At 40.2% G+C, this 26,242-nt stretch overlaps 2 protein-coding genes across 2 annotated transcripts; one reads left to right on the forward strand and one right to left on the reverse strand.

Moving 5' to 3' along the window:
• Window positions 1-3,943: 3,943 nt before the first annotated feature.
• Window positions 3,944-4,618, reverse strand: LOC309976440 (proteasome maturation protein-like; the record flags this gene model as incomplete). Its single annotated transcript, XM_082862010.1, has 2 exons — window positions 4,240-4,618; window positions 3,944-4,023 (listed from the first exon to the last, which is right to left on the reverse strand). The coding sequence occupies exons 1-2, from the start codon at window positions 4,583-4,585 to the stop codon at window positions 3,944-3,946; spliced, it is 426 nt and encodes a 141-aa protein (XP_082718136.1). The 5' UTR covers window positions 4,586-4,618.
• A 5,510-nt stretch (window positions 4,619-10,128) lies between these two features.
• ZNF283 (zinc finger protein 283) lies at window positions 10,129-25,417 on the forward strand. Its single transcript, XM_082862707.1, has 4 exons — window positions 10,129-10,152; window positions 10,462-10,549; window positions 12,698-12,824; window positions 23,678-25,417. Exons 1-4 carry the CDS (start codon window positions 10,139-10,141, stop codon window positions 25,378-25,380), a joined length of 1,932 nt encoding a protein of 643 aa, XP_082718833.1. The 5' UTR covers window positions 10,129-10,138; the 3' UTR covers window positions 25,381-25,417.
• The last annotated feature ends 825 nt before the right edge of the window (window positions 25,418-26,242 follow it).

Raw genomic sequence — 26,242 nt, forward strand, 5'->3', positions numbered from 1 at the left:
AATCCAACTTAAAAATGGGCAGAGGAGCTGAATAGACATTTTTCCAAAGAAGACATACAGATGGCCAACAGGCACATGAAAAGATGTTCAACATCACTAATTATTAGGGAAATGCAAATGAAAACCACAATGAGACATCATCTCACATGTGTTAGAAAGGCTATTATCAAAAAGACAAGAAATAACAAGTGTTGGAGAAAAGGGAACCCTCCTACACTGTTGGTGGGAATGTAAATTGGTGCAGCCACTTTGGAAAAAAGGATGGGAGATTCCTCAAAAAATTAAGAATAGAGCTACCATATGATCCAGCTATTCCACTTCTGGGTATTTGTCCAAAGAACATAAAAACACTAATTGAAGATGATATATGCACCCCTATGTTCATCTTAGTATTATTATTAATAGCCAGGATATGGAAACAACCTAAGTGCCCATCAACAGATGAATGGATAAAGAACATGTGGGAGATACACACACAAACACACAGGAATATTATTCAGCCATAAAAGGTGAAATCCTGCCATTTGCAACAACATGGATGGAACTTGAGGGTATTATGCTAAATGAAATAAATCAGAGAAAAACAAATAATATATGGTTTCGCTCATATGTGAGATATAGAAAAAGAAACAAAAGACAAATGAACAAACCAAATCAAACCAAATGTTTAGATATAGAGAATAGAGTGGTGGTTGCCACAGGGGAAGGAATAGGGGTGGGTGCGGGAAGGTGAAATGGTTAAAGGGAGTGTGTGGCTTCACCACACTGACTCCATTTTGTCAACTCCATCTCAGGCCCACAGTCCTACCCTCTCCCTTTTCTGAGTGACTGAACTTTAGCCTACTCACAAGGAATGCACCCAAGCCAGATAAGTTCCCTATCAATTTTTGCCCTTGCCTTCATCTGATACAAAAACTGGAAGAATGCCTTTGCTGGTGCAGATGGTCAATGGTCAAGAGACCCCCAGAGATAGGAAAAATCCCCAGTTCTTGTCAGTGTGGGTATGCTTCTTACTTGGTAGTCAGATTCTATTTTTAGCTTCGGCCCCTTTGAACTCCCCTGTGCCCTTTTCGATGACATGGAGTGCAGCTGCGAATGCTTCTGGATCATCCATCCAGCAGATCTTTCCCGCCTGTATGTAAGTTACCCATAATAAACTTCATAATTGCACTTTATGGAGTGGCCTGCTTCATATTTCAGCCTCAAAGTTCCTTCTCAGTTCAGAGGATATTACTCGATATCTTGGCTTCCCAAGAGGGGGTCAACTGTAGAGTCAGGGATGGAAGCTACATTTTTGGTGGTAGGCATGCCTTAGTGTATACAGAAGTAGAAATATAATGTTGTACACATGAAACATATAATGTTATAAACCAATGTTACCTCGATTTAAAAAAGAAAGAAAGAAAGAAAGGAAATAATGGCCCCAAACTTCCCAAATCTGGGAAAATGTATGCCATCCAGATTCAAGAAGCCATATAGGGGCTTCCCTGGTGGGGCAGTGGTTAAGAATCTGCCTGCCAATGCAGGGGACATGGGTTTGAGCCCTGGTCTGGGAGGATCCCACATGCTGCAGAGCAACTGAGCCCCTGTGCCACAACTACTGAAGCCTGCATGCCTAGAGCCCTGCTCCACAACAAGAGAAACCACTGCAATGAGAAGTCTGCACACCGCAATGAAGACCCAACACAGCCAAAAATAAAGAAATAAATTTATGTTAAAAAGTGAAGCCGTATAGAGACAAAATAGGATGAATCCAAAGTAATCCACAGTGAGACACATTGTAATCAAATTGTCAAAAGTCAAAGACAAAGAGAGAATTTTGAAAGCAACAAGAGAAAAGCAATTCGTCATGTACAAGGGGACCCCTATAAGACTCTCAGCAGATTTCTCAGCAGGTGTCTTGCGGGCCAGAGGGAGTGGGATAATACGCTGAGGGAGTTCATCACCACTAGACCTGCCTTACAAGAAATGCTAAAGGAAGTTCTTCAAGTGGAAATGATGCCAAACAGCAACATGAAAGAATATGAAAGGAAAAGGCTCACTGGAAAAGGTAAATGTATAGACAAATACAGAATTCTGTGATATTATAATGGTGGTACATAAATCACATTTAATTCTGGAATAGAGATTAAAATACAGAAGTAAAAATAATAACTACAAAAATATGTTAGTAGATACACAATATGAAGACATAATTTGTGACATCAATAACATAAAATATGTGTGAGGGGAGAAATAAAAGTGCTGAGCATTTGTATATGATGTTGTTATCAGTCAATACAGCTTGTTTTAAGATGTTTTGTTTAAGTCCCATGTTAACCACAAAGAAAATGCCTATAGAAGGTACATAAAAGAAAATGAGAAAGGAATCAAAGCACATCACCACACACACACACAGAAAAAAAAATCAATGAAACAGAAAGGAAGACAGCAAGGGAAAAGAGTGACAAAAAAGCTATAAGACAAACAGGAAACAATTAACAAATGACAATAGTAAGTCCTTGCCTGTTAATTATTACTTTAGACGTAAATGGATTAAACTTCTCCATCAAAAGACAGAATGGCTGAATGAATGAAAAAAGAAACAAAATCCAGCTATATTTTGTCTACAAGAGACTCACTTCAGATTTAAAGACACACAGAGCCTGAAAGTGAAAGTGTGGAAATAGACATACCATGCAAATTGTAAATGAAAACAAGGGTGGCCATACTTATATTATACAAAATAGACTTTGTCAAAAGTTCAAGCAAGGCACAAAAATACCAAGTGAAAACACCTGAAAGTTTACTACCTTGTTATAATGATTCTTAGTATTTCTTAGTATCTTCTAACACATATACATGTAAATAACAGAGATGTATGTATTTTACACTTTTAACAGGCATTTTTTTTCACATCACTTACCTGTAAGTTTCTCCTCTGCACATACCTTCACAAGCTCCCACACTCCCCTTGTGTAGAGCATTGTTTAAAATCTGGCATACATATCTCATAACTTTCTTCATCTTCATACAGTCATACATATCCAAATACACATGGTTGCCTTCAATTTCTATATAAAAAACTTTAAAATTTCATCACAGATAAATTCTTTATAAAAATAAATATATTTTAAAAGTATACAAGTGTGTAAATACAATCCAGTTAAGAAACAGAATACACAAAATAACTTTGAATCCTTTTGCCAACTTATCTCTTCATCATCCTGCCTTCCTGTAGCTACCACATTCCTGAATTTTATCATATCCTTTTTTAAAAAATTAATTAATTTATTTTTGGCTGCATTGGGTCTTCGTTGCTGCACTTGGGCTTTCTCTAGTTGCAGCGAGTGGGGGCTACTCTTGTTGCAGTGCGCAGGCTTCTCATTGTGGTGGCTTCTCTTGTTGCAGAGCATGGGCTATGGGCACACAGGCTTCAGTAGTTGTGGCTCGTGGGCTCTAGAGTGCAGGCTCAGTAGTTGTGGTGCACAGGCTTAGTTGCTCTGCAGCATGTAGGATCTTCCTGGGCCAGGGCTTGAACCTGTGTCCCCTGCATTGGCAGGCGGATTCTTAACCACTGAACCACCAGGGAAGTCCCCTTGTTTTTTATTATGTACCACTTACACAGAAAATATCATTTGTTTCGCCTCTTTTTAAAGTTTTATGAATGGAATTATACTGTATGTATATATCTATAACTCTTTGTTTATCATATTTGTTAAATTCAGTCATTTTCACTGCTGTGCACTATCCCACTGTATAGGTACTCCACACCTAATTAAACATCCTACTTCTGATGGGCATGTTTCATTTCCAGATTTGTTACTGCAATGATATTAGTGAAAGCAATGCTATTGATTTTTCTCATGTGTCAGTACTTCTAATGTTGTGCATGTCAAATTATAGTAAAAAGACAACTCTAAACAAGATGCAACCCATCTATTTCCATGAACAGCACACTGTATTACAGTAAACCGAGTTTATATTCAACCATCAAATGCGGTTCTCCCATTAATTCACTTTTTGATGGGTCATTAAGAATACCTTCAGGGGCTTCCCTGGTGGCGCAGTGGTTGAGGGTCCACCTGCCGATGCAGGGGACACGGGTTCGTGCCCCGGTCCGGGAGGATCCCACATGCCACGGAGCGGCTGGGCCCGTGAGCCATGGCCGCTGAGCCTGCGTGTCCGGAGCCTGTGCTCCGCAACGGGAGAGGCCACAACAGTGAGAGGCCCGCGTACCGCAAAAAAAAAAAAAAATACCTTCAAATCCAGTAGTTTCATCATTACCCCTCAAAATATCCAATGAAAGGTTTGAGCTTGGAAGAAATGGAAGATGCTGAACCTGCTGCACTGCCTTGAATTCCGTTTGTAGTTTTAGTGGAGCAAATAGACCGTGGATGTTTCTCAGTGTGGAAAAGTTCATTTTATCTTGGTCGATCTGGAATTTTTTTCCTGATAATTCAAGAGGATGACTGGGCAAAAGTTCATTTTTCACACAAGAAAAACCTTTTTGAAGAAGATCATGACTTTCAAAAGGTCCACTTGCTGAAAGTTCAGTAACTGGAATACTGTCCTTTTGCTGAGATCCAAGTCCTCTGACATTCATCTTCAACTAGCTCTGCAAACAGCCTCTCAGCCTGTTACCCAATGCTATTGATTTTGACGACAGAGAAATTGTTTTAAGCATTTTTAGCTGCGATGAAGCCAATTAGGGTGAAGCAAAAGAGAGACTTGGAAAAAAGGTTAGAAAAGAAAATCCTTTTTTGGCACATATATACAATGGAATATTACTCAGCCATAAAAAGAAACGAGATTGAGTTATTTGTAGTGAGGTGGATGGACCTAGGGTTTGTCATACAGAGCGAAGTAAGTCAGAAAGAGAAAAACAAATACCGTATGCTAATGCACATATATGGAATCTAAAAAAGTGGTACTGATGAATCTAGTGGCAGGGCAGGGATAAAGACACAGACGTAGAGAATGGACTTGAGGACACAGTCGGGGGAAGGGGAAGCTGGGATGAAGTGAGACAGTAGCATTGACATATATATATACACTACCAAATGTAAAATGGATGGCTAGTGGGAAGCAGCTGCATAGCACAGGGAGATCAGCTCGGTGCTTTGTGACGACCTAGAGGGGTGGGATAGGGAGGATGGGAGGGAGGCTCGAGAGGGAGGGGATATGGGGATATATGTATCCTTATAGCTGATTCACTTTGTTGTACAACAGAAACTAACACAACATTGTAAAGCAATTATACTCCAATAAAGATACTAAAAAATGCGTTTTTTTCAGGAACACTTGGGACTTTATTCTGAACTTGTAATAGGAACGGAATTTTACCTTCTTCCCTAATACTATATCCATTAACTGTTTTTACCTACCATTTCAGATCAGAAAAAAGTCTGCCAGAGGAAGCTACAGATATTTTGGTTCAAAACTGCCAACTGCAACAGGCCCTGCCTAGGAAATGGAAACCTGGTTTTGTATATTTACAATATTTTAAAATGCAATGATCACTCTTAAAAATAAAACAAGTAGTTTTCTGATTGACTATAATTATGTAGTCGCAAACAGGTTCCTTGCATTGTCTGACCTATAAGCTAGGACATCTGATTACCTAATTCTGGGCTCTCCTCTAATCTATCTGCCTCTACCTGTGGGAAGTTATTTCTTTAATCCAGGGTTTTCAAAGTTATTTGCTCAAGTTTTCTTAACATCATGAAGATTGGAAGCCTACCTCAGCCACTCCAAGACTGGCTGTTACTTTGATTTCTTCTTTCTTTTTGAAAGTTATGCTGATTTGCAGTCTTTCCCAAAACATCTTTGATTCATCATAAAACGTCCAAATCTTTTGGCAGATAAATTGCAAGTCTTTTCTGCATATTAAATTTGATTCTCCAAGAAGATGTAATAACACTATTCTACTTTATACGTAACAAAACTGGTTTATTGTCACTCACTATCAAAACACACAGTCAGAATTTCCAGGCACATATAGTGGTTGGTAGTCAGATAATCAAACTAACATACCAAGCTAGATAACACTGTAGTGTTTTTCAATCCCAGCTGGACAGTGTTCCTCTTTCACAATTACCATGGTATGCACACAAAAGAAAAGCCTATCAGAAAAAACATCTTACAAATATTGTCATCTTCGGTTACTGACATTAACAGAAATACATAAAGACACAGACCTCCTCAAGTCTCTCAGTCCTACAGAGACCTTCTCACAAGTCTCCATGGTCACAATATCCATTCACGACCACTCATTGTTGCTTTCCAACAGTAGCATATAACCTCTGATACAAACCGCCTTACACCTAAGGAAACAAAGATTCACATTTGCAGAGACTATCCCATGAAAATAAACAAGTCTACACAGGGTTCCAGACACCGAATTGGACCCACAAGCGCACCCAAAGCAAGGCACATTCATCTTTTCAACTGCCAGACCCTGCTCCAGTCTCTCGTGCCCAGGTAAGCTCGTGACCCCGCTCAGGGTCATTCTCACGGACTTTACCCAGGATGCCCCCGCTCACTGAGGCCTAAGTCCCTGGTCACGCGCCCCCTCCCTCTCCCCCCCCCCCGCCCCCGCTCTGGACTCCAGAATGCGTTCCTCAGCCTTCGCTGGGAACCTCTTAATTCGCCCAGAGCCATGCTAAAGACTACTGAGCCACTAGGCTCGACCAAGACTCGAACTATTCCTCCCACCTAAGACCAGAGATTCGGATGGGCTTTAGAAAAGGCGTCTCTGATAGGCGGAGCCGAGTTGCATGCTGCGAGCATTCTGAAGGTCCAGGTTCCCAGCTTCTGGGGATTCGTCCGCCGCGGACTACATTTCCCAGAAGTCTCAGGGCACAGGACCTCTCGGGGCAGGGCGAGATTGCCTGCGGAAAGCGCCTGGAAGCGTCGGGCTCCGAGCCTCAGAGGATGTTCCGGCTCTTATTTCCCATGAGCCTCTGGGCCCAAACTTACCTCCGTTTCTGGGTCCCTTTCCGGTGTCTTCGGGATTTTTGGACTCTGCGCGGTGAGTTGGTCGCGTCCGAGGAAGTGATCAGCGCCGGGTGAGGGTGGCAGGGCTCAGCGCACTTCGCCAGAGCCTTGTCGGAACCAGCAGTGCGTGTGGGGGTGACACTGGGAGGCGCTCGAGGTGAGAAGGCCCGGGCAGCGGACAGGGCGAGTCTTGTCCGGAGCCTCAAGCCTGTGTGCGAACGAGAGGCTGAGAAGGATGGTGTGTGACAGACGGCGTGACAGGGCCGGGGTGTGTCTCCCTAACGGTGTGTGCTATTGGGAATGTGTGACGGGATCATGAAGTGCCTGACCTTGTTTGTAGGTGTGGTTTGCTTGGGCGGGATGCTCTAGGTTCCTTCTAGACTCTCTTAGGGGCTGCCAGAGTTAAGTGACCGCAAGAAAAGAATTCCAGGACTAAGCCCTAGAATGTACGTTTCCAGTAAGAAAGTACAGATCTAGTCTTGGGATGAAAATTTGACATTTGGACGTGTCCTCGTGACAGGCTCCTGGAAAGACATGATTGGGGAGGTCCCACAGGTAGGATTCCTAGAAAAATCACCTCCTTGGGGGACCGGCTACCTGTTTCAGCTCCACTACCAACAGACCTCTGTCCCCAAGAACTGCTGTCAACTCAATTCCAGTTTCCCTTTGAGTTCCGTTTGTGTATGTTCCGTTTGTGGATGAAGGCAGATGTGGACCTGGGGAGTGTTTTATTTTGTTTTGATTTTAGTTAGGTTTGTCTGTGTTCCAAGAAATACTGGTGTCTCGTGATTTCTCCCCACCCCCTCCTGCTGCCCCTAACGCCCACCCCCCCAACCCTAGTTGCTGCTGGGTTTCTGAGAAGGACCCTGAGAAGGACAGAATTGTTGCATATTTAGAAATTAAGGTTCAGGTGAAGTTGTGTTTCTTTTTTATTCATAGTTACTTTTGTTTTTAGATCATGACGCTATTTGCTTTCCTTGACCAGAAATATCTTGACTATTTTTCAAGACACTTGACTAGTAGTGTCTATCTTGGGTCTTTCTTCTGGTGAATGACCCATCATGCTGGTGCCTCCCTCTTCCCAGAGGCCCCCTATTGTCCTTTTCCTCAGTCAGTAGCCATCCGTTCATATGGCAAATTGTTCAAATCCTCCAGTACATTTTCCCTTTCTAAGCAATTTTTTTTTTTTTTGGCCCTACTGCGTGGCACGCAGGATCCTAGTTTGCCGACCAGGCATGGAACCCGCCCCTCCCCCGTGCAGTGGAAGGGCGGAGTCTTAGCACTGGACTGCCAGGGAAGTCCCTAAGCATTCTGATGGTATAGAAGCACACCACCTCCAGGAGGTGGGCTGGAGGTGGGATGTTAGGGCTTTATTTTAGACTACGATTACTTGAGGAGATTAGCATTTAGGTGGTATCGAATACAAATTATTTTTTATCTGTTCCACAGTCATGGTTGTCAAAGCAAGGCAAGGTAGGAGGGGATTGGTTATTTCAGGTAGTAAATTACAATGTTGTGAGGCTTTCAGGGGTGGGAATGTGATTGAGGTTTGAGCATGGTGTTGCCAAGTCCAAGCTCAAACTGCTTGCCCCAGGACAGGCCGATAAATCGAGAGACGAGTTGTTGGGGCAAGGAATAGCGACTTTATTTAGAAAGCCAGCAGACTGAGAAGACGGTGGGCTCATGTCCCAAAGAAACATCTGGCCTGAATTAGAATTCAGGCTTCTTTTATACTGAAAGGGGAGGGAGTGAAGTCAAACATTTCCTGGTTCCTGTCAGCCTCTGGAGGGGATGTGTTCATTTTTTCTTCCCTGTAGGCAGTCGTAGGTGAATCTGGTCAGGATGTTTCCTGTGAGCTAAACAAAGGTATTTTAGCTTAATGCTCATTACCTGGGGGGTTTAGGCAGGGTTCCCAGAGATGGGCCATTATGTATAATTTAAGCTTATAGGCAACATATCTTTAGTGATTAACTTGTAATAGAACATAAAGATTCTTCCCTATTACAGTAGTGGTTTGCAGTTTGTACCCACAAGGGCAGAGACTTTCAGATAATTTTTAGGTAGAAATCTGTAGCATTGCCAAACATGAGTTATTTCAGGTCCAATTCTGTGCGGGTTCTGAGAGGTAGTACTGTGCTGTGGTTAAGAGTAAGGCTCTGGATCTAGAGCGTCTGGATCCAGCTCTACCTGTTACTTGCTGTGTGAGTGTAAATAAACGACTCAGGCTCTCTGTGCCATGTCTACAAAATTGGAACAAAGTAATACCTACCTAATGGAGTTAAAATGATGTAAGTTGAGTTCATATGTGTAAAGCTCCATAGAACAGTGCCTGCCCCATGATACAGGCTTAGTAAATATTACGATTTGCTGTTATGTGGTGATTCTGGATCATTCCACATCAACTTTTTATAGATCAAAATATGAAGAGAAATAAAATGATTGTGGCGGGTGCTTGCAAGTTTGAAAAAGTTACCAGGGGCTCAAATGGTCTAGAACAGGAAATCTTAACCTGAGGTCTTCTTATTCCATTTATAAGCATCCAGGTGATCACAGATCCCTTGAAATAGAGACAGAATTTTTGTAAATATTTGTAAATTAATTTTCTAAGTGGGCAGAGTGTCCCTAATTTCATGAGATTACTGAGTATGCGTGACCCCAAAAAGATCTAGTTCCATTTGTCTGGAATAAAATTATAATAGCTTGGAAGGAGCTTTTACAAATTTAGAATCCAATGACATGGAAACAGTTAAGTAAATGCAGTGTACCGTTTGATGGAATAATATGCACCTAATAAACATTATGTTTATAAAGAATCAAAAGAAGGGAAAATGTAAATGATAAAATATCAAGCAATAGATATAGTTATGAACAAAAGTACTTAAGAATATTATGAGTTATATATGGATCCCATCCAATAAGAGAGTTTTGAAAGACATTTTTCAAGGATTGTATCCAAATGTTTTAAATTGACCATTCAGTGAAGAATTAGAGAGGTGTAGCCACACTTGTTAAGTATCTACTCTGTACCAAATATTGTTCTGTTTATATGCATATATTTCCTTGCTGCGACTTTGAAGGGGACTTACATAATTTGTGTTCATTCACAGGAGAATCTTGACAGTGAAAGTGTCTCACTGTAGTGATGAGCTACAGCTACAAGATGTTGAAGAGCTGGTAGGTGTCATTTGTTTCAGACCCACCGATTTTCAGTGTTGGGCCTGTTTGTTCAGTTTTCCTAATGACTGAATTCCCTGTCACTCAGTTTTCTACGTTTGGAAATATCTTTATTTTTCCGATTATGGAGTTAATGCGGGTGTGTTGCAAAAAATTCAGCAATCCAGGGAATGTATAGAGAAGGAATTTAAAATTATATCCTGTAGAGTTAATCATCTCTAATATTTTGATGTATTTTTATTCAGTTGCTTAAGGCAGGACAGGATCACTTAAGCACACCTGATCTAAAGCTTCTTTTTCCTTCTGCAGGTCTGGCTTTTCTGGACTCTGTGCTTCACCAGTAGAGGAACCCTATGGAGCATTAATTAGTTCCTGCAATTCTAGAACCATGACTGACGTAAGTTGGTATTTCTCTCTCCTTGAAGTGTTGTGATTTTTAGGTCATGTGACTCTTTTCCTGAATTAACCCTAAAGCTTTCTACTTAACAGAACCCCATGCCTGAACCTGCTTCTCGGTTCCTTCTTTTCCAGTAAAGGATGATGCCAAAGAGCCTAGCGTCCTCCCTCTGTGCCTTTTCCAATCAGTGACATCATATTCATTGAGCACATTACTCAACATCTCCTGCGGTTCAGTCTTCCATCAAGAGCAGTGAAGGAATGGAGTCCTTTAAGGGAAATATTTGAGTGTCTGTCAAAGAATAATGTAAAGAAATATAGAGAACAATCAGCTCGCTTTTATTTGTATACAAGGAAAACCAACAGTAGATTGAGATCATCTTTCAAAGGCACAAAGAGGATTTCATAGAAGAAGGAAAGAGGAGAGAACGAAAGACTGCAGACATTTGGAAAGCAACAGTTTCTCTTTTTCAGGCTAAGATGCTGATTAGTTCATGTCCTATCTAGAAAAAAATGGCTGAAGTTCCCCCAATTGTTTTTCTTTTTCAGGCTAAGATACAGCTAGCAAAGAAGTCGGTCAGGATACTCTGCCCTTAGCCAGCTGGATGGCCACCCACGAGAACAGTTTCAGTAGTCTGTGTATTATCTGGAAGAGCTTTGGTGTTTAACTGGGACGTATCCATGACAGGCTGTCTTGGGTCTTGCCTTTTGTTATCACTTCCATCTTTGTTCGGCCAGGGCTGCCCCATTTCCCTTATCAGAATTTCTCATTCCCAAGACAGGTCTGCGGTGTGATGAGTTAGTGATGAGGGTCCCTTTGGACCACACAGGAAGACGTGGAACTTCTTCACAGACCTGAGTTTTCCAGAAAGACAAGATGGAATATGGGATTTCTTCATCATAGCCTCAGTTTGTATGAGATCACATGCTTTGCAAGCTTTTAGGATTAGAGCGGGGAGTGAGTGGTTCTTTCCAGGGACTCCCTTATCAGTAAACACCAGTGTCAAAGTCTGTTTAGTTATTGACCAGGATGTGACACCTGTGTTGTGTCTGATATACTCTATCAATATCCTCCAACTCGGGAACAAGGAATGTGTTAAGCAACAGGTGGTTGATGTTACCATGTAAAAAGATGATCCAGATTCTTAAGTACTGGCTGATAATAGACTCCTAGAATTAAGAACATCTTGGAAGTTTTGTTCAACCTGAATGTATAATAGTTATTAATCTCATATATCCACATGATGAACTGAATTGCAGGTAATAAAAACATGTTACATATTCGATTCATCATAATAAGAAAAAATGCTGATGATATAATCTCACAGCATGGTTCACTTGAGGCTTAATGATAATCCTTAATTGAAATCATTTTTCTAAAGTAAGAGATTTTGTAGGACATTTGGAAAAAAAGTTTTTATGTGTTTTTGGTATTTCTTAAAGGGAAAAGATGGTGTAGCAGTTCACATTTATAAAGAATTTATGAGACTTCCCTGGTGACGCACTGGTTAAGAATCCGCCTGCCAATGCAGGGGACATGGGTTCGAGCCCTGGTCCAGGAAGATCCCACATGCCGCGGAGCAACTAAGCCCGTGTGCCACAACTACTGAGCCTGCACTCTAGAGTCCACGAGCCACAACTGCTGAAGCCTGCGCGCCTAGAGCCTGTGCACCAGAACGAAGAGTAGCCCCTGCTCGCCGCAACTAGAGAAAGCCCGCACAGCAACGAAGACCCAACGCAGCCATAAATAAATAAATAAATAAATAAATATATAAGAATTTATGAGGCAGGCACTTAGCAAGTTGTATGTATGTATACACACCCATAAACGCCCCCAATGCTATTTTTATTTAATAGAAGAGAAACATTATTTTATGCATTATCAGACAGGTCTGGATAGCTGAGTTACCTCACAGTATCCAGGAAGTTCTGCTGTAATAGGTTTCTTCTAGAACATGTAGACACTCTGCTTTAGTCATACTAATTTCTTTACTTTTCCCTACCCATACGTCTCACAGGCTTCCAGCCGACTGGATCGTTATATTTTCCTTGTCTTATAGTTTATGCTTCATACTCCTCTTTTTTCCTCTTGGAAATAGTTTCTAAATTTCTTTAATTTCACAAGTAATGTGTGGGTTTTTGGTTTTAGGGCTTGGTGACATTCAGGGATGTGGCCATTGACTTCTCTCAGGAGGAGTGGGAATTCCTGGACCCTGCTCAAAGGGACTTGTACGTGGATGTGATGTTGGAGAACTATAGCAACTTGGTCTCACTGGGTAAGTTCATCTGCCTGAAATAGTTTAGAATCTCCTTTCTGGAACATCAGCTTTCTGCACTAGGAATTACAGGGCTGTCTTTGAAGAAACCAGGTGAATTTCTCCTCCGTGTTCTCAAAGGAATGTTTTGGTATTTGTTGGCTTAGAAATGGGTTCATTGAGCACCTCGATCATCCCATCCCTCAGTGAGCTTCAACCTTCCTCTGGCCCTTTCTGTAATGGCCTCTCTTGTTTAATGACCAAAGAGCTGGATTTGCATTATGGGGTGTTTATTTCATAACCACCGTCAAAGAAACCAGATTTCATACTGTGTTTAGCTTCAACATTTCTATAGATGATCTGTGTCCTTGCTACTCAAAGTGTGGTTCTTTTTTTTAAAATAAATTTATTTATTTTCTATTTACTTATCTTTTGGCCGCGTTGGGTCTTCCTTGCTGCACGTGGGCTTTCTCTAGCTGCCTGCGGCCAGGGAGGGTTACTCTTCGTTGAGGTGCAGGGGCTTCTTATTGCGGTGGCTTCTCTTGTTGTGGAGCAGGGGCTCTAGGCACTCAGGCTTCAGTAGTTGTGGCACGTGGGCTCAGTAGTTGTGGCGTGCGGGCTTAGTCGCTCTGCGGCATGTGGGATCTTCCTGGACCAGGGATCGAACCCGTGTCCCCTGCATTGGCAGATGGATTCTTAGCCACTGCGCCACCAGGGAAGTCCAGAAAGTGTGGTTCTTTTATATTAGGAACCATAGAAAGGCCAGAGCAGAGTTAGTGAAGGAGAGGGTACCAAGAAGTGAGTCAGGGAGACAGGCAGGATCCAGGTGACAGGCAGCATTGTTGGTTTTGGGGAAGAATGTGGATTGTTCTCTTAGTGGTTAGAAGCCATGATTTGCTTTATGTGGGGTTTTAATTTTTTTATTGTTAAGCATTACACAAATATCTATCATCAGCTTCTTCCGGAGCTTGTTAGAATAACTTTTTAAAAAAAATTAATTAATTAATTTATTTTTGGCTGCATTGGGTCTTTGTTGCTGCGTGCGGGCTTTCTCTAGTTGCGTCAAGAGGGGGCTACTCTTCATTGTGGTGCTTGGGCTTCTCCTTGCAGTGGCTTCTCTTGTTGTGGAGCGTGGGCTCTAGGCGCATGGGCTTCAGTAGTTGTGGCATGTGGGCTCGGTAGTTGTGGCTTGTGGGCTCTAGAGCACAGGCTCAGTAGTTGTGGCACACTGGCTTAGTTGCTCCGCAGCATGTGGGATCTTCCTGGACCAGAGATCGAACCTGTGTCCCTGCACTGGCAGGCGGATTCTTCTTTTTTATTTTTTCGTATCTTTATTGGACTATGATTGCCTTACAATGTTTCGTTAGTTTCTGTTGTACAGCAAAGTGAATCAGCTATAAGTATACGTATCCCCTCCCTCTTGAACCTCCCTCCCATCCTCCCTGTCCCACCCCTCTAGGTCATCACAAAGCATGGAGCTGATCTCCCTGTGCTGTGCAGCAGCTTCCCACTAGCCATCCATTTTACATTTGGAAGTGTGTATATGTCAGTGCTACTCTCTCACTTCATCCCAGCCCCCAGCCCCCTACTCCCACCCTGGCCCCATGTCCTCAAGTCTGTTCTCTAAGTCTGCATCTTTATTCGGCAGGTGGATTCTTAACCACTGCACCAGCAGGGAAGTCCCCGGGGCTTGTTAGAAATGCAGCTCGTCGAGTCCTACCCCAGAGCTGCAGAACAGAATCTACATTTACACAAGATCCCCAGGTGATTTTTATGCATACTAAAGAATCGCTGCTCTTTGTTATATTTTGACCCATGTATGGGGAGTACAGCTAGAAACAGGATCCTGACATACTCTGGCTTTCAAAAGAGCCTCTCCAATTTATGTAGCAGTGGATTGAATGAACAGAAATTTATACTAAGTGAATACGTTCCTTTACTTCCAACATATTTGAAGTTGAAAGTTACAATCTGTGAACTTTGCACTTTACAAAGTTAAATCCTACACTAAGTTAAATCCTAGAAATGTCTCACAAAACTTGTTTCCACTTAAGCAAAATAACAACAGTAACAATAATAATGATAATAGTTAACATTGTGCTTACTATAAACCAGGCCCTGTTCTAAGCAGAGCAAATACATGAAGTTATTTAACTTTTACAGGATCCCCATGAGGTAGGTACTATTTTTAACCCTTTTTATAGATGAGATTACTGAGGCACATACAGTTTAAGTGCCCTCCCAAGGTCACACAGCTGGTGGGGATGCAGTGGCAACAACTGAACCTAGGAAGTCTGGCTCCAGAATCTGTGTTCTTAACCACTGTGTTCTGTTTGCTCTAAAGAGATAGAACCTGAATGAGTCTAAAACAAATCATTTTCCTACTTATATGATCTCCTGTTCTTCATTCCCACCATCCTTCTCTTCTCTGAAGTCTTCATCAATATTATTTTTACCTTTACTTTATTGCAAATTTAACCAAATGTTTTGCCCTTATAATTAAAAAAAAAAACACACAACAAAACCCTTACACCATTTGGCATTTCTTTTCTTGCAAGCACACACTCCATTTCTAAGCCAGATATGATGACATTATTGGAGCAAGGAGAAGAGCCCTGGGTAGTTGAGGGGTGGGTGGGGTACAAGAAGTCGCATTACAGGAAGGCAAAGGCAGGAGGGAACCATCAGTGCAGGAACAACCTCACAGGTCACAGAGGAGGAGAAGGGGGAACAGCTGGGATGGTATTTGGAAACTCCTTATGAAGGACCAAGGCCTGGGAGGAGATAGAGATCTCAGTTTGAGCTACAAAAGGAACTTCATCTTCGTCTCATTTCCCAGGCTCCTTGTTTTTCTTCTTATAATTCCCTCCCATTTCAGTGAGGAAAGTGTTCTTTTTTGTTCCCAATGGAACCATTTTACTTACATGTTGGATGCCGGTGCTTTCCAGCTCTTTTGCATTTGTGTGTGTATGTAAATGAATATACATATTCATTCATAAATTCTTCAAACATTTGGAGTGCCTACTCCTAGCCAGGCATTGTACTGGGCACTATTAATACAATCAGGAACAAGATTGATAAGTTGCTTATTCTCTTATTCAACTACTTTATGTAGTTGAGGAGAAACATAAAATAAGTAAACAAGTAGATAAATAGTATCATGTAATGAAACATGTTGTTCAGGAGAGGCAAACAGCGTAAGAGAATAGAAAATGATGAGAATTGAAAGGGCCAATTCAGATAAGATGGTCAGGGAAAGCTTTCTTGAATAGAGACATGAAGCCTGGGATCAAGTTATATGAATACCTGGGGGCGGAATATATCAATCACAGTGAATGGCAAAGGCCCTAAGGTTGGTAAGGAACTTTATTGGAGGAACTCTAAGAAGGCCAGGGTAGAGTTAGTAAAGGAGCATGTGCTAAGAATTTGGGTCACGGAGATAGGCAAGGGCTAGACAGTATACAGTTTTGGGGGTTTTGTCTTAAGAATATATATATTTTTAGATTATATTCCATTATAGGTTATTACAAGATATTGAATATAGTTCCTTATGCTGTACAGTAAATCCTTGTTGTTTATTCTGTGTATAGTAGTTTGTATCTGTTAATCCTATATTCCTAATTTATACCCCCACCACTTTCCCCTTTGGTAACCATAAGTTTGTTTTCTATGTCTGTGAGTCTGCTTCTGTTTTGTATATAGATGCATTTGTACTATTTCTTAGATTCCACGTATAAGTGATATCATATAATATTTGTCTTTCTCTGACTTACTTCACTTAGTATGATATTCTCTAGGTCCATCCATGTTGCTGCAAATGGCAATATTTCTTTCTTTTTTATGGCTGAGTAATATTCCAGTGTGTGTATACACCACATCTTTTAAAACAAATTGTCTATTGATGGGCACTTGGGTTGTTTTCATGCCTTGGCTATTGTAAATAGTGCCACTATAAACATTGAGGTGCATGTATCTTTCTGAATTGCAGTTTTCATCTTTTTGGAATATATGCCCAGGAATGGGATTACTGGATCATATGGTAGCTCTATTTTTAGTTTTTTAAGAAACCTCCATACTGTTTTCCATAGTGAGTGCACCAATTTATATTCCTACCAACACTGTATGAGGGTTCCCTTTTCTCCACACCCTCTCCAGCATTTATTATTTGTACACTTTTTGATGGTGGCCATTCTGACCGGTGTGAGGTGATACCTCATTGCAGTTTTGATTTGCATTTCTCTAGTACTTACTGATGTTGAGCATCCTTTCATGTGCCTGTTGGCCATCTGTATGTCTTCTTTGGAAAAATGTCTATTTAGGTCTTCTGCCTATTTTTTGATTGGGTTGTTTGTTTTTTTAATACTGGTTTGTTTGAGCTGTTTGTATATTTTGGAAATTAAACCCTGTTGGTCGCATCATTTGCAAATATTTTCTCCCACTCTATATGTTGTCTTTTCATTTTGTTGATGATTTCTTTTGTTATGCAAAAGCTTTTAAGTTTGATTAGGTCCCATTTGTTTATTTTTGCTTTTATTTCTCTTGCCTTGGGAGACTGGTCTAAGAAAATATTTCTACGATTTATGTCCAGGAATGTTTTGCCTGTTTCTCTTCTAGGAGTTTTATGGTGTCATGTCTTAATATTTACGTCTTTAAATCATTTTGTATATGGTGTGAGGGAGTGTTCTGATTTCATTGATTTACATGTAGCTGTTCAACTTTCCCAACACCACTGTTGAAGAGACTGTCTTTTTTTCATTGTATGTCTTGTCTACTTTGTCATAGATTAATTGACCGTAGATGTATGGGTTTATTTCTGGGCTCTCTATTCTGTTGCATTGATCAATATGTCTGTTTTGTGCTAATACCATGCTGTTTTGATTATTGTAGCTTTGTAATATTGTCTTAAGTCTGGAAGAGTTATGCCTCCAGCTGTTTTTCCTCTCAGGATTACTTTTTCAATTCTGGGTCTTTTGTGGTTCTGTATAAATTTTAGGTTTATTTGTTCTAGTTCTGTGAAAACTGAGACAAACAACAATGAAAACATAACTTACAAATGAATGGGATGCACCAAAGCAGTTCTAAGAAGTTCACAGTGATACAGGCCTTCCTCAAGATATAAGAAAAATTTCAAATAAACAACCTAACCCACCACCTAAAAGAATTAGAAAAAGAAGAACAAACAAAACCCAAAGTCAACAAGAGGAAGGACACAATAAAGATCAGAGAGGAAATAAATAAAAAAGAGATCAAAACAACAATAGAAAAGGTCAATAAAACCTTTTGAAATGATAAACAAAATCAACAAACCTCTTGCCAGGTTCACCAAGAAGAAAAGAGATACAACCCAAATAAACGAAATAAGAAATGAAAGAGGAGAAACAACAACCAATACCATGAAAATACAAAAAATCATAAGAGAATACTATGAACAGTTATATGCCAACAAATTGGACAACCTAGAAGAAATGGACAAGTTTCTAGAAACATACAGCCTGCCAAAACTGAATCAAGAAGAAGCAGATAACTTGAAGAGACTGATCACTAGAAATGAAATAGGATCTGTAATTTAAAAAAACTCCATGCAAACAAAAAGTCCAGGACTGGATGGCTTCTCTGGGGGATTATACCAAACATACAAAGAAGAACTTCTACCTATCCTTCTCAAACTACTCCGAAAGATTGAAGAGGGAATGCTTCCAAATTCATTCTATAAAGCCGTCATCACCTTGATACCAAAACCGGACAAAGACACTACAAAAAAAGAAGATTACAGGCCAATATCATTGATGAATATAGATGCAAAAATTCTCAACAAAATATTAGCAAACTGAATCCAACAATACATAAAAAGGATCATACTCCATGGTCAGTTGGATTCATTCCAGGGTCACAAGGCTGGTTCAACATATGCAAATCAATCACTGTGATACATACACCACATTAACAAAAGAAAAGAGGAAAACCACATGATCATCTCAATAGACACAGAAAAAGCATTTGATAAAATTCAACATCCGTTCTTGATAAAAACTCTCACTAAAGTGGGTATAGAGGGAACATATCTCAACATAATAAAAGCCATTTACAACAGACCGACAGCCAACATATCAATAGTATTCAGTGGTGAAAAGCTGAAAGCCTTCTCACTAACTTCAGGAACCAGACAAGGATGCCCACTCCCACCACTTCTATTCAACAAAGTATTGGAAGTCCTAGCCACAGAATTCAGACAAGAAAAAGAAATAAAAGGTATCCAAATTGGAAGGGAAGAGGTAAAATTGTCACTATTTGCAAATGACACGATACTCCATATAAAGAACCATAAAGACTTCACACAAAAACTATCAGAACTAAAAAATAAATTTAGCAGGGTAGCAGGATGCAAGATTAGTATACAGAAAATGTTGCATTTCTTTATACTAACAGTGAAATACCAGAAAGTAAAAAAAAAAAAAAAAAAAAAAATCCATTTAAACTCATGTCCAAAATAAAGCACCTAGGAATAAACTTAACCAAGGAGGTGAAAGACCTATATGCCGAAAACTATAAAACATTGATAAAGGAAATTAAAAATGATTCAAAGAAATGGAAAGATATCCCATGCTCTTGGATTACAAGAATTAATATCGTTAACATGACCATACTACCCAAAGCAATCTACAGATTTAATGCATTCCCTATCAAAATACCCATTTCTTGTTACTTCTGAAGATTCCAGCCCTGTTATTTTGTACAGTGTTCTTCAGTTTGGGTTTGTCTGCTCTTTCCTCATGATTAGATTTGGATTATGCATCTTTGGCAGGAGTATCACAGAACTGATGGTGTATTCTCCTTGCATTCTGTCAGGTGGAGCAAATGATTTGTCATTATTGATGATGCTTACTTTGAGCAGGTGATTATGGTAGTGTCCACGGGCCTCCTCCCTGTGAAGTTAATCTTTTTCCTTTAATGAGCCTTTTGTGAGGAGGAACTTTGAGACTATTAAGTATTGTATTCCTCTTCAAACTTTCAACTTGCTCATATGTTGGATTTCTAGTCAGTGGGTTGTAATCTGTTCTTCCCACTTTTTATTTTGAAGCTGGTCCTGGATTTGACCAGTGGGAATTCTCTCAGCAGTGGTTTCTGTGTCCTTTGGCATGTCTCCATCACACTTACAGCACCTCCTTATTTTCTTCCCCACACCATATTCCAGGCTCATCTTGCACTTTCCCTGCTCCAGCCCTAAAGTCAGCCATTTCTTCAAGGTGTCCTGGTTCCTTTTAGTTGAGAATGCTATTTAGAAGCCAGAATCTGGGTACTAGATTTGCTCATTGCTGCTGGGGGATGGCTGTCCCTAGGACCTCTCAGTGGACAGAGTAGGGAATATGTTTATATGCATACATACGTGTACATGCACACACATTTACATCTATAGATTGAAACCATGAGTTCATACAGATATCTCCAATTCCATTTCAACACTACAGGTTTCATTTCAGCTTATTCACTTTCCATATTTCTAACTCCCTTTTCTGACAGTGAAAAACCTGGGTTCCATTATCCTTAATGTATTTATTGTCAACCCTTGAACTACATGGGTTTGAACTATGCAGGTCCACTTATATGCAGATTATTTTTCAATAAATATACAGTTGACCCTTCATTTCTATGTGTTCTGCATCTGTGGAAAAGGAGGGCCGATTATGGGACTTAGCATCCTCAGGTATGGGTTCTGAGGTGGGTTCTGGAACCAATCCCCCAAGGATCCCAAGGGACAACTGTACTTATTTGATCAAACTCTCTATGTGTAACCAGTCTTCTATTATCAACACCACCACCACCACCTTGATCATGTGATTGCCTGTCTCATCCCACTTGGGCTGTGACAACCCATACCAGGTCACTCACATACAGACACTTGTCCTTACTCTGCTTGCATTCTGACTCCTGACATAGGACAACCCTTTTATACTGAAACCCTCCTCATGCTGGTTGACCTTTAGTACCCTGCTCTGGGGCTTCATTTTATTAAATCTTGATCCTTGAGGATACATTTTTAGAATATTCTGTATGATGAAATGGGAAGTCTCCATTAAGCTCTTTTGCTGTATACTAAGGTGCAGTGGTTGCCTTGAGGGAAACCACCTGTGCCGATGTTTGAATTGTGAGTTAAACTAGCTGCTTTTTTCATGGAACACAGTTTTGGTTTTGGTTTTGTTTTTTTTTCCCTTGGAAGAATGAGACAAACTATGGTTCTTTAGGCCTGGGTATTTGGAAAACATTTTCTTGTAAATGAGCCTGTCACTTTAAGAACAACTAAAAGTATTTGTTGCCAATGATAAAATTCAAAATTTTAAGTAAAAATTAGAATTGTATGAAGCTTATATCTATTATTTTGAGATTTACAGCTTCCCAATAAATAAAAAAATTTCTGGTGAGGTGATATTATTAACGTGATTTTTTGATATCATGTAATGAAATATGTCAACACTTCAAAGATCTGCATAACTCAGTGAACCACTGTTTTTCAGATAACCGGTACATAGTACAAAATTATGCATGGATAAAAAATCATCCAAAGTGCAATGGATTTTTTTTTTTTTTTTTTTTGCGGTACGCGGGCCTCTCACTGTTGTGGCCTCTCCCGTTGTGGAGCCCAGGCTCCGGACGCGCAGGCTCAGTGGCCATGGCTCACGGGCCCAGCCGCTCCACGGCATGTGGAATCTTCCCGGACCGGGTCACGAACCCGTGTCCCCTGCATCGGCAGGCGGACTCTCAACCACTGCGCCACCAGGGAAGCCCACAATGGATTTTAATGTAACCTAGTATGAAAAGTTCACCAGTATGGTTGCATATTCCACATTGGAACTAATCTTTAAGAAACCACCACGTCTCAATTTTTACTGTAGTATCAAAGAATAACACCCAAAATTACCTGAACAGGTTCATAGACTATTCTGCCATTTTACAATTACACGTCTGTGAGAGGCTGGATTTTCTTCATATCCTTCAACCAAAATAGCATTGCTACAGATTGAATGCAAAAGCAGATGTGAGAATCCAGTTGTCTTCTGTTAAACCAGATATTAAAGAGGTTTGCAGAAGATTAAAACAATAATTCATTAATTCTTTTGTTTGGGAAAATTTAATTATTTAATATTATTTGTTAACATTTAATGATTGTCACTTTAAAATGAATTAATAAATCTTTAAATTTCTATTTTAATTTCTAATATGGTAAATATCAAAAGATATAACCCACATAAACAAAACCTCTTTTGGGTCCTCAGTGCTTTTTTTTTTTTTTTTTTTTTTTGCGGTACGCGGGCCTCTCACTGCTGTGGCCCCTCCCGTTGCGGAGCACAGGCTCCGGACGCGCAGGCCCAGCGGCCATGGCTCACAGGCCCAGCCGCTCCGCGGCATGTGGGATCTTCCCGGACCGGGGCATGAACCCGTGTCCCCTGCACCGGCGGCAGGCAGACTCTCAACCACTGCGCCACCAGGGAAGCCCCTCAGTGCTTTTTTTTAAACATCTAAAAAGAAGTTAAACCTGTATTCATTTACTAACACTGTTAAGCATTACACTTAACATTCAAGTCCAAGTAATTATAATACAAGCCCAATTCAATTTTTTTTTTTTTTCTGTATGCGGGCCTCTCACTGTTGTGGCCTATCCTGTTGCGGAGCACAGGCTCTGGACGCGCAGGCTCAGCGGCCATGGCTCACGGGCCCAGCCGCTCCGCGGCCTGTGGGATCCTCCCAGACTGGGGCACTAACCCGTGTCCCCTGCATCGGCAGGCGGACTCTCAACCACTGCGGCACCAGGGAAGCCCCCAATTCAAATTTATTGAACTATTTGTTGATGCTAAGTTGTACAAAACTGTACTCCTTTTAGTTGACATTTGGTCATCTCAAAGTAGTTGTAATATTAGGTTGGTCATTTTAAATACTGTGGCTTCCTTTTGGATATACACACAGTCTTTACACCCAAATGTAAATGTATACAAAGCAATAAGACATTGTTAAATAAAAGAGCAATAGTTAGGCAGTTTAATTCATGATTAAAATTACTTCCCACAATCACATCCACAGTACTCAGCCACCATTTAATAGCTCAACCAAAATATTATACAATCACCAATAGGCAAAAATACTAGATTTGTATATTTTGTAGTTCAAATATACTTATGCATGTGCAAGCAAGGGATTTACCAATATTTAAGAGTATAAGAGATACTGAGACCAAAAAATTTGAGAACTACTGCTCCAGGGTGTGGTTCTTACTTTCAGTATATGGCCTTTGAGAGGCATCAGATAAATGCTTGAGGGTGTTCACTGAGGTCTTTCCATTCAGGTTGGGTTGACACTCCAGTGTACAACCTCTAGAATCTCTGAGAGTACCCCAGTCACATTGTGGAGAGGCACCTTTTGGATGCATAACAACATTCGGTTACAGATCCAAGGGAGAATCCCTGTATAGATGCCCAGAACTTCTTTGCATGACTTCTTTCTCTGATAAATCTTGAACCACAAATTCCAGTCACCTGAGCAGCCCTGAACTCAGATCCTAATATCCTTTGCCCAGTGACTTGACTAGTAGAAGGGCACATTTTGGTGTAAGAGATCATTTACACAGGAAGATGAGGGACTTGTTAAAGTGATCTTTGTGGAAACCTCCAGAAAACTGTCATATCAGAACATTAATATCGCAAGAACTGAAAAATCAAAGCTGAGTTTGTTGTTGGACAGGGGAGAGGCTTGTGCTTAGGAATTCAGTAAGTCTCCTGATTGAGTTCACTTATGGGTATTCTTTTCAATTTGTCTTTATTTCTACTATAAAGGGCTTTTTTTCTGGTAAAGGCAATAAAATGTGTGGTTTTCTTGTTTTCTTTCAGAGTTGGAGTCAACATATGAGACCAAAAATACATTTGCAAAAAAGGACATTTTTGAAATAAATTTTCCCCAACAGGAGATAAAGGAAAGAAGTAAAACCCTTGGCTTTGAGGCATTTCTTTTCAAAAATAATTGGAAGTGTAAGAGAAGATTTGAGGGCCTCCAGGGACATCAAGAGGGATACTTCAATCAAATGATAATCAGCTATGAAAAAGTGCCCACTTACAGAAAACATAAATCTCTTACTGCACATCAAAAAATTCATAGTCAAGAGAAACCCTACGTTTGTAAGGAATGTGGGAAGGCTTGTAGTCATGGCTCAAAACTTGTTCAACATGAGAGAATTCATATGGCTGAAAAACATTTTGAATGTGAAGAATGTGGGAAAGACTTTTTAAGTGCCTATCAACTCACTGTGCATCAGAGATTTCATACTGGTGAGAAACCTTATGAATGTAAGGAATGTGGGAAGACCTTTAGTTGGGGATCAAGTCTTGTTAAACATGAGAGAATTCATACTGGCGAGAAGCCCTATGAATGTAAAGAATGTGGGAAGGCCTTCAGTCGTGGCTATCACCTTACTCAACATCAGAAAATTCATATTGGTGTGAAATCTTATGAATGTAAAGAATGTGGAAAGGCCTTTTTTTGGGGCTCAAGCCTTGCTAAACATGAGATAATTCATACAGGTGAGAAACCTTATAAATGTAAAGAATGTGGGAAGGCCTTCAGTCGTGGCTATCAACTTACTCAGCATCATAAAATCCACACTGGTAAGAAACCTTATGTATGTAAAATATGTGGAAAGGCTTTTTGTTGGGGCTATCAACTTACTCGACATCAGTTATTTCATACTGGCAAGAAACCCTATGAATGTAAGGAATGTGGGAAGTCTTTTAATTGTGGCTCAAGTCTGGTTCAACATGAGAGAATCCATACTGGTGAGAAACCCTATGAATGTAAAGAATGTGGAAAGGCCTTTAGTCGAGGCTATCACCTTACTCAACATCAGAAAATCCATACTGGTGAGAAACCTTTTGAATGTAAAGATTGTGGGAAGGCCTTTAGTTGGGGTTCAAGCCTTGTTAAACATGAGAGAATCCATACTGGTGAGAAATCCTATGAATGTAAAGAATGTGGAAAGGCCTTTGGTAGTGGCTATCAACTTACTCGACATCAGATATTTCATACTGGCAAGAAACCCTATGAATGTAAGGAATGTGGGAAGACTTTTAATTGTGGCTCAAGTCTGGTTCAACATGAGAGAATCCATACTGGTGAGAAACCCTATGAATGTAAAGAATGTGGAAAGGCCTTTAGTCGAGGCTATCACCTTACTCAACATCAGAAAATCCATACTGGTGAGAAACCTTTTAAATGTAAGGAATGTGGGAAGGCCTTTAGTTGGGGTTCAAGCCTTGTTAAACATGAGAGGGTTCATACTGGTGAGAAATCCTATGAATGTGAAGACTGTGGGAAGGCCTTTGGTAGTGGCTATCAACTTCATGTTCATCAGAGATTTCATACTGGCAAGAAACCTTATCAATGTAAGGAATTTGGAAAGACATTTACTTGTGGCTCAAGCCATGTTCAACATGAAAGAACTAATAATAATGATAAACCCTACAAATATAAAGAATGTGGGGAAGTCTTTATATGGACAGCGTACTCAAATAAGACAGTTGATACTGGTGAAACTCTATGATTGAAGAGATGTGAAAGAACATATTTTTGTGTGTGTACAGACAACTTACTTAACATGAGGAGAAGTCTTACTCTTGAGAAACCTTATTAACGTAGGGAATGTGCAAAAGCCTTACCTGTGTATGGACAATTCACTTGATACCAGAAAATTCATACTAGTGAGAAATATTTTGAACATGAGGAATATGAAAAGGCCTTTAGACTTCTGTATGATCTTATTGAACATCTATACTGATGTGAAGCCATTTAAATGTAGGGAATGTGTAAAGATCTTTATTTAATTCATGGTGCAAAGTCTCATAAACATTGGAAAAATTATACTCATTACTCTTTAAGGGAAGGATCTAAATTTAATTTGGTTCTTGCCCTGCATATCAGAGAATTCATACTGCTGTGAAATCCTGTGAATTTAAGGAATGTGGGAAGACTTGTAGACATGGTAAACATCTTAGAATACATCAGGAAATTCATCCAAATGAGAAATCCTTTGAATTAGAATTGTAGGAAGGCTTTTAGACAAGTGCTACTCAAACTATTGGCCAGAGACTTTTTGCCAGTCCACAGAATTGTTACCTGTCAATCATGAGATAAATACAGAAAGTGAGAGTGTCTGGAAACTTCTATAGCAATTTGATATTGCCATAACATCATTATATTTTACAAAAGTATCAGTCGATGAATGATTGGAAATTAAAAAGTTTGTCCTTTCCTAGATAATTTGAGAGACAGCATTCACACTTTTTAAAACATGAGACAAGTCGCAATGTGACTTAATTAGAACAAGAAGTCCCTCCCTTGTTACCTCCCTGGTTAAAGTAGCAGAATATTCATTCCATAGGAAGATTTGGCTAATGTGGGAATCA

This window comes from Leucopleurus acutus (genome assembly GCF_964270905.1).
Source record: "Leucopleurus acutus genome assembly, chromosome: 20".
NCBI lineage: Eukaryota > Metazoa > Chordata > Mammalia > Artiodactyla > Delphinidae > Leucopleurus > Leucopleurus acutus.

What these genes read in the sequence shown, in the direction of transcription:
- ZNF283 (XM_082862707.1), top strand. An exon ending in ATTCTAGAACCATGACTGAC is followed by an intron (nt 10,550 to 12,697) that starts GTAAGTTGGTAT and finishes TTTTGGTTTTAG; the next exon opens with GGCTTGGTGACATTCAGGGA. An exon ending in TAGCAACTTGGTCTCACTGG is followed by an intron (nt 12,825 to 23,677) that starts GTAAGTTCATCT and finishes GTTTTCTTTCAG; the next exon opens with AGTTGGAGTCAACATATGAG.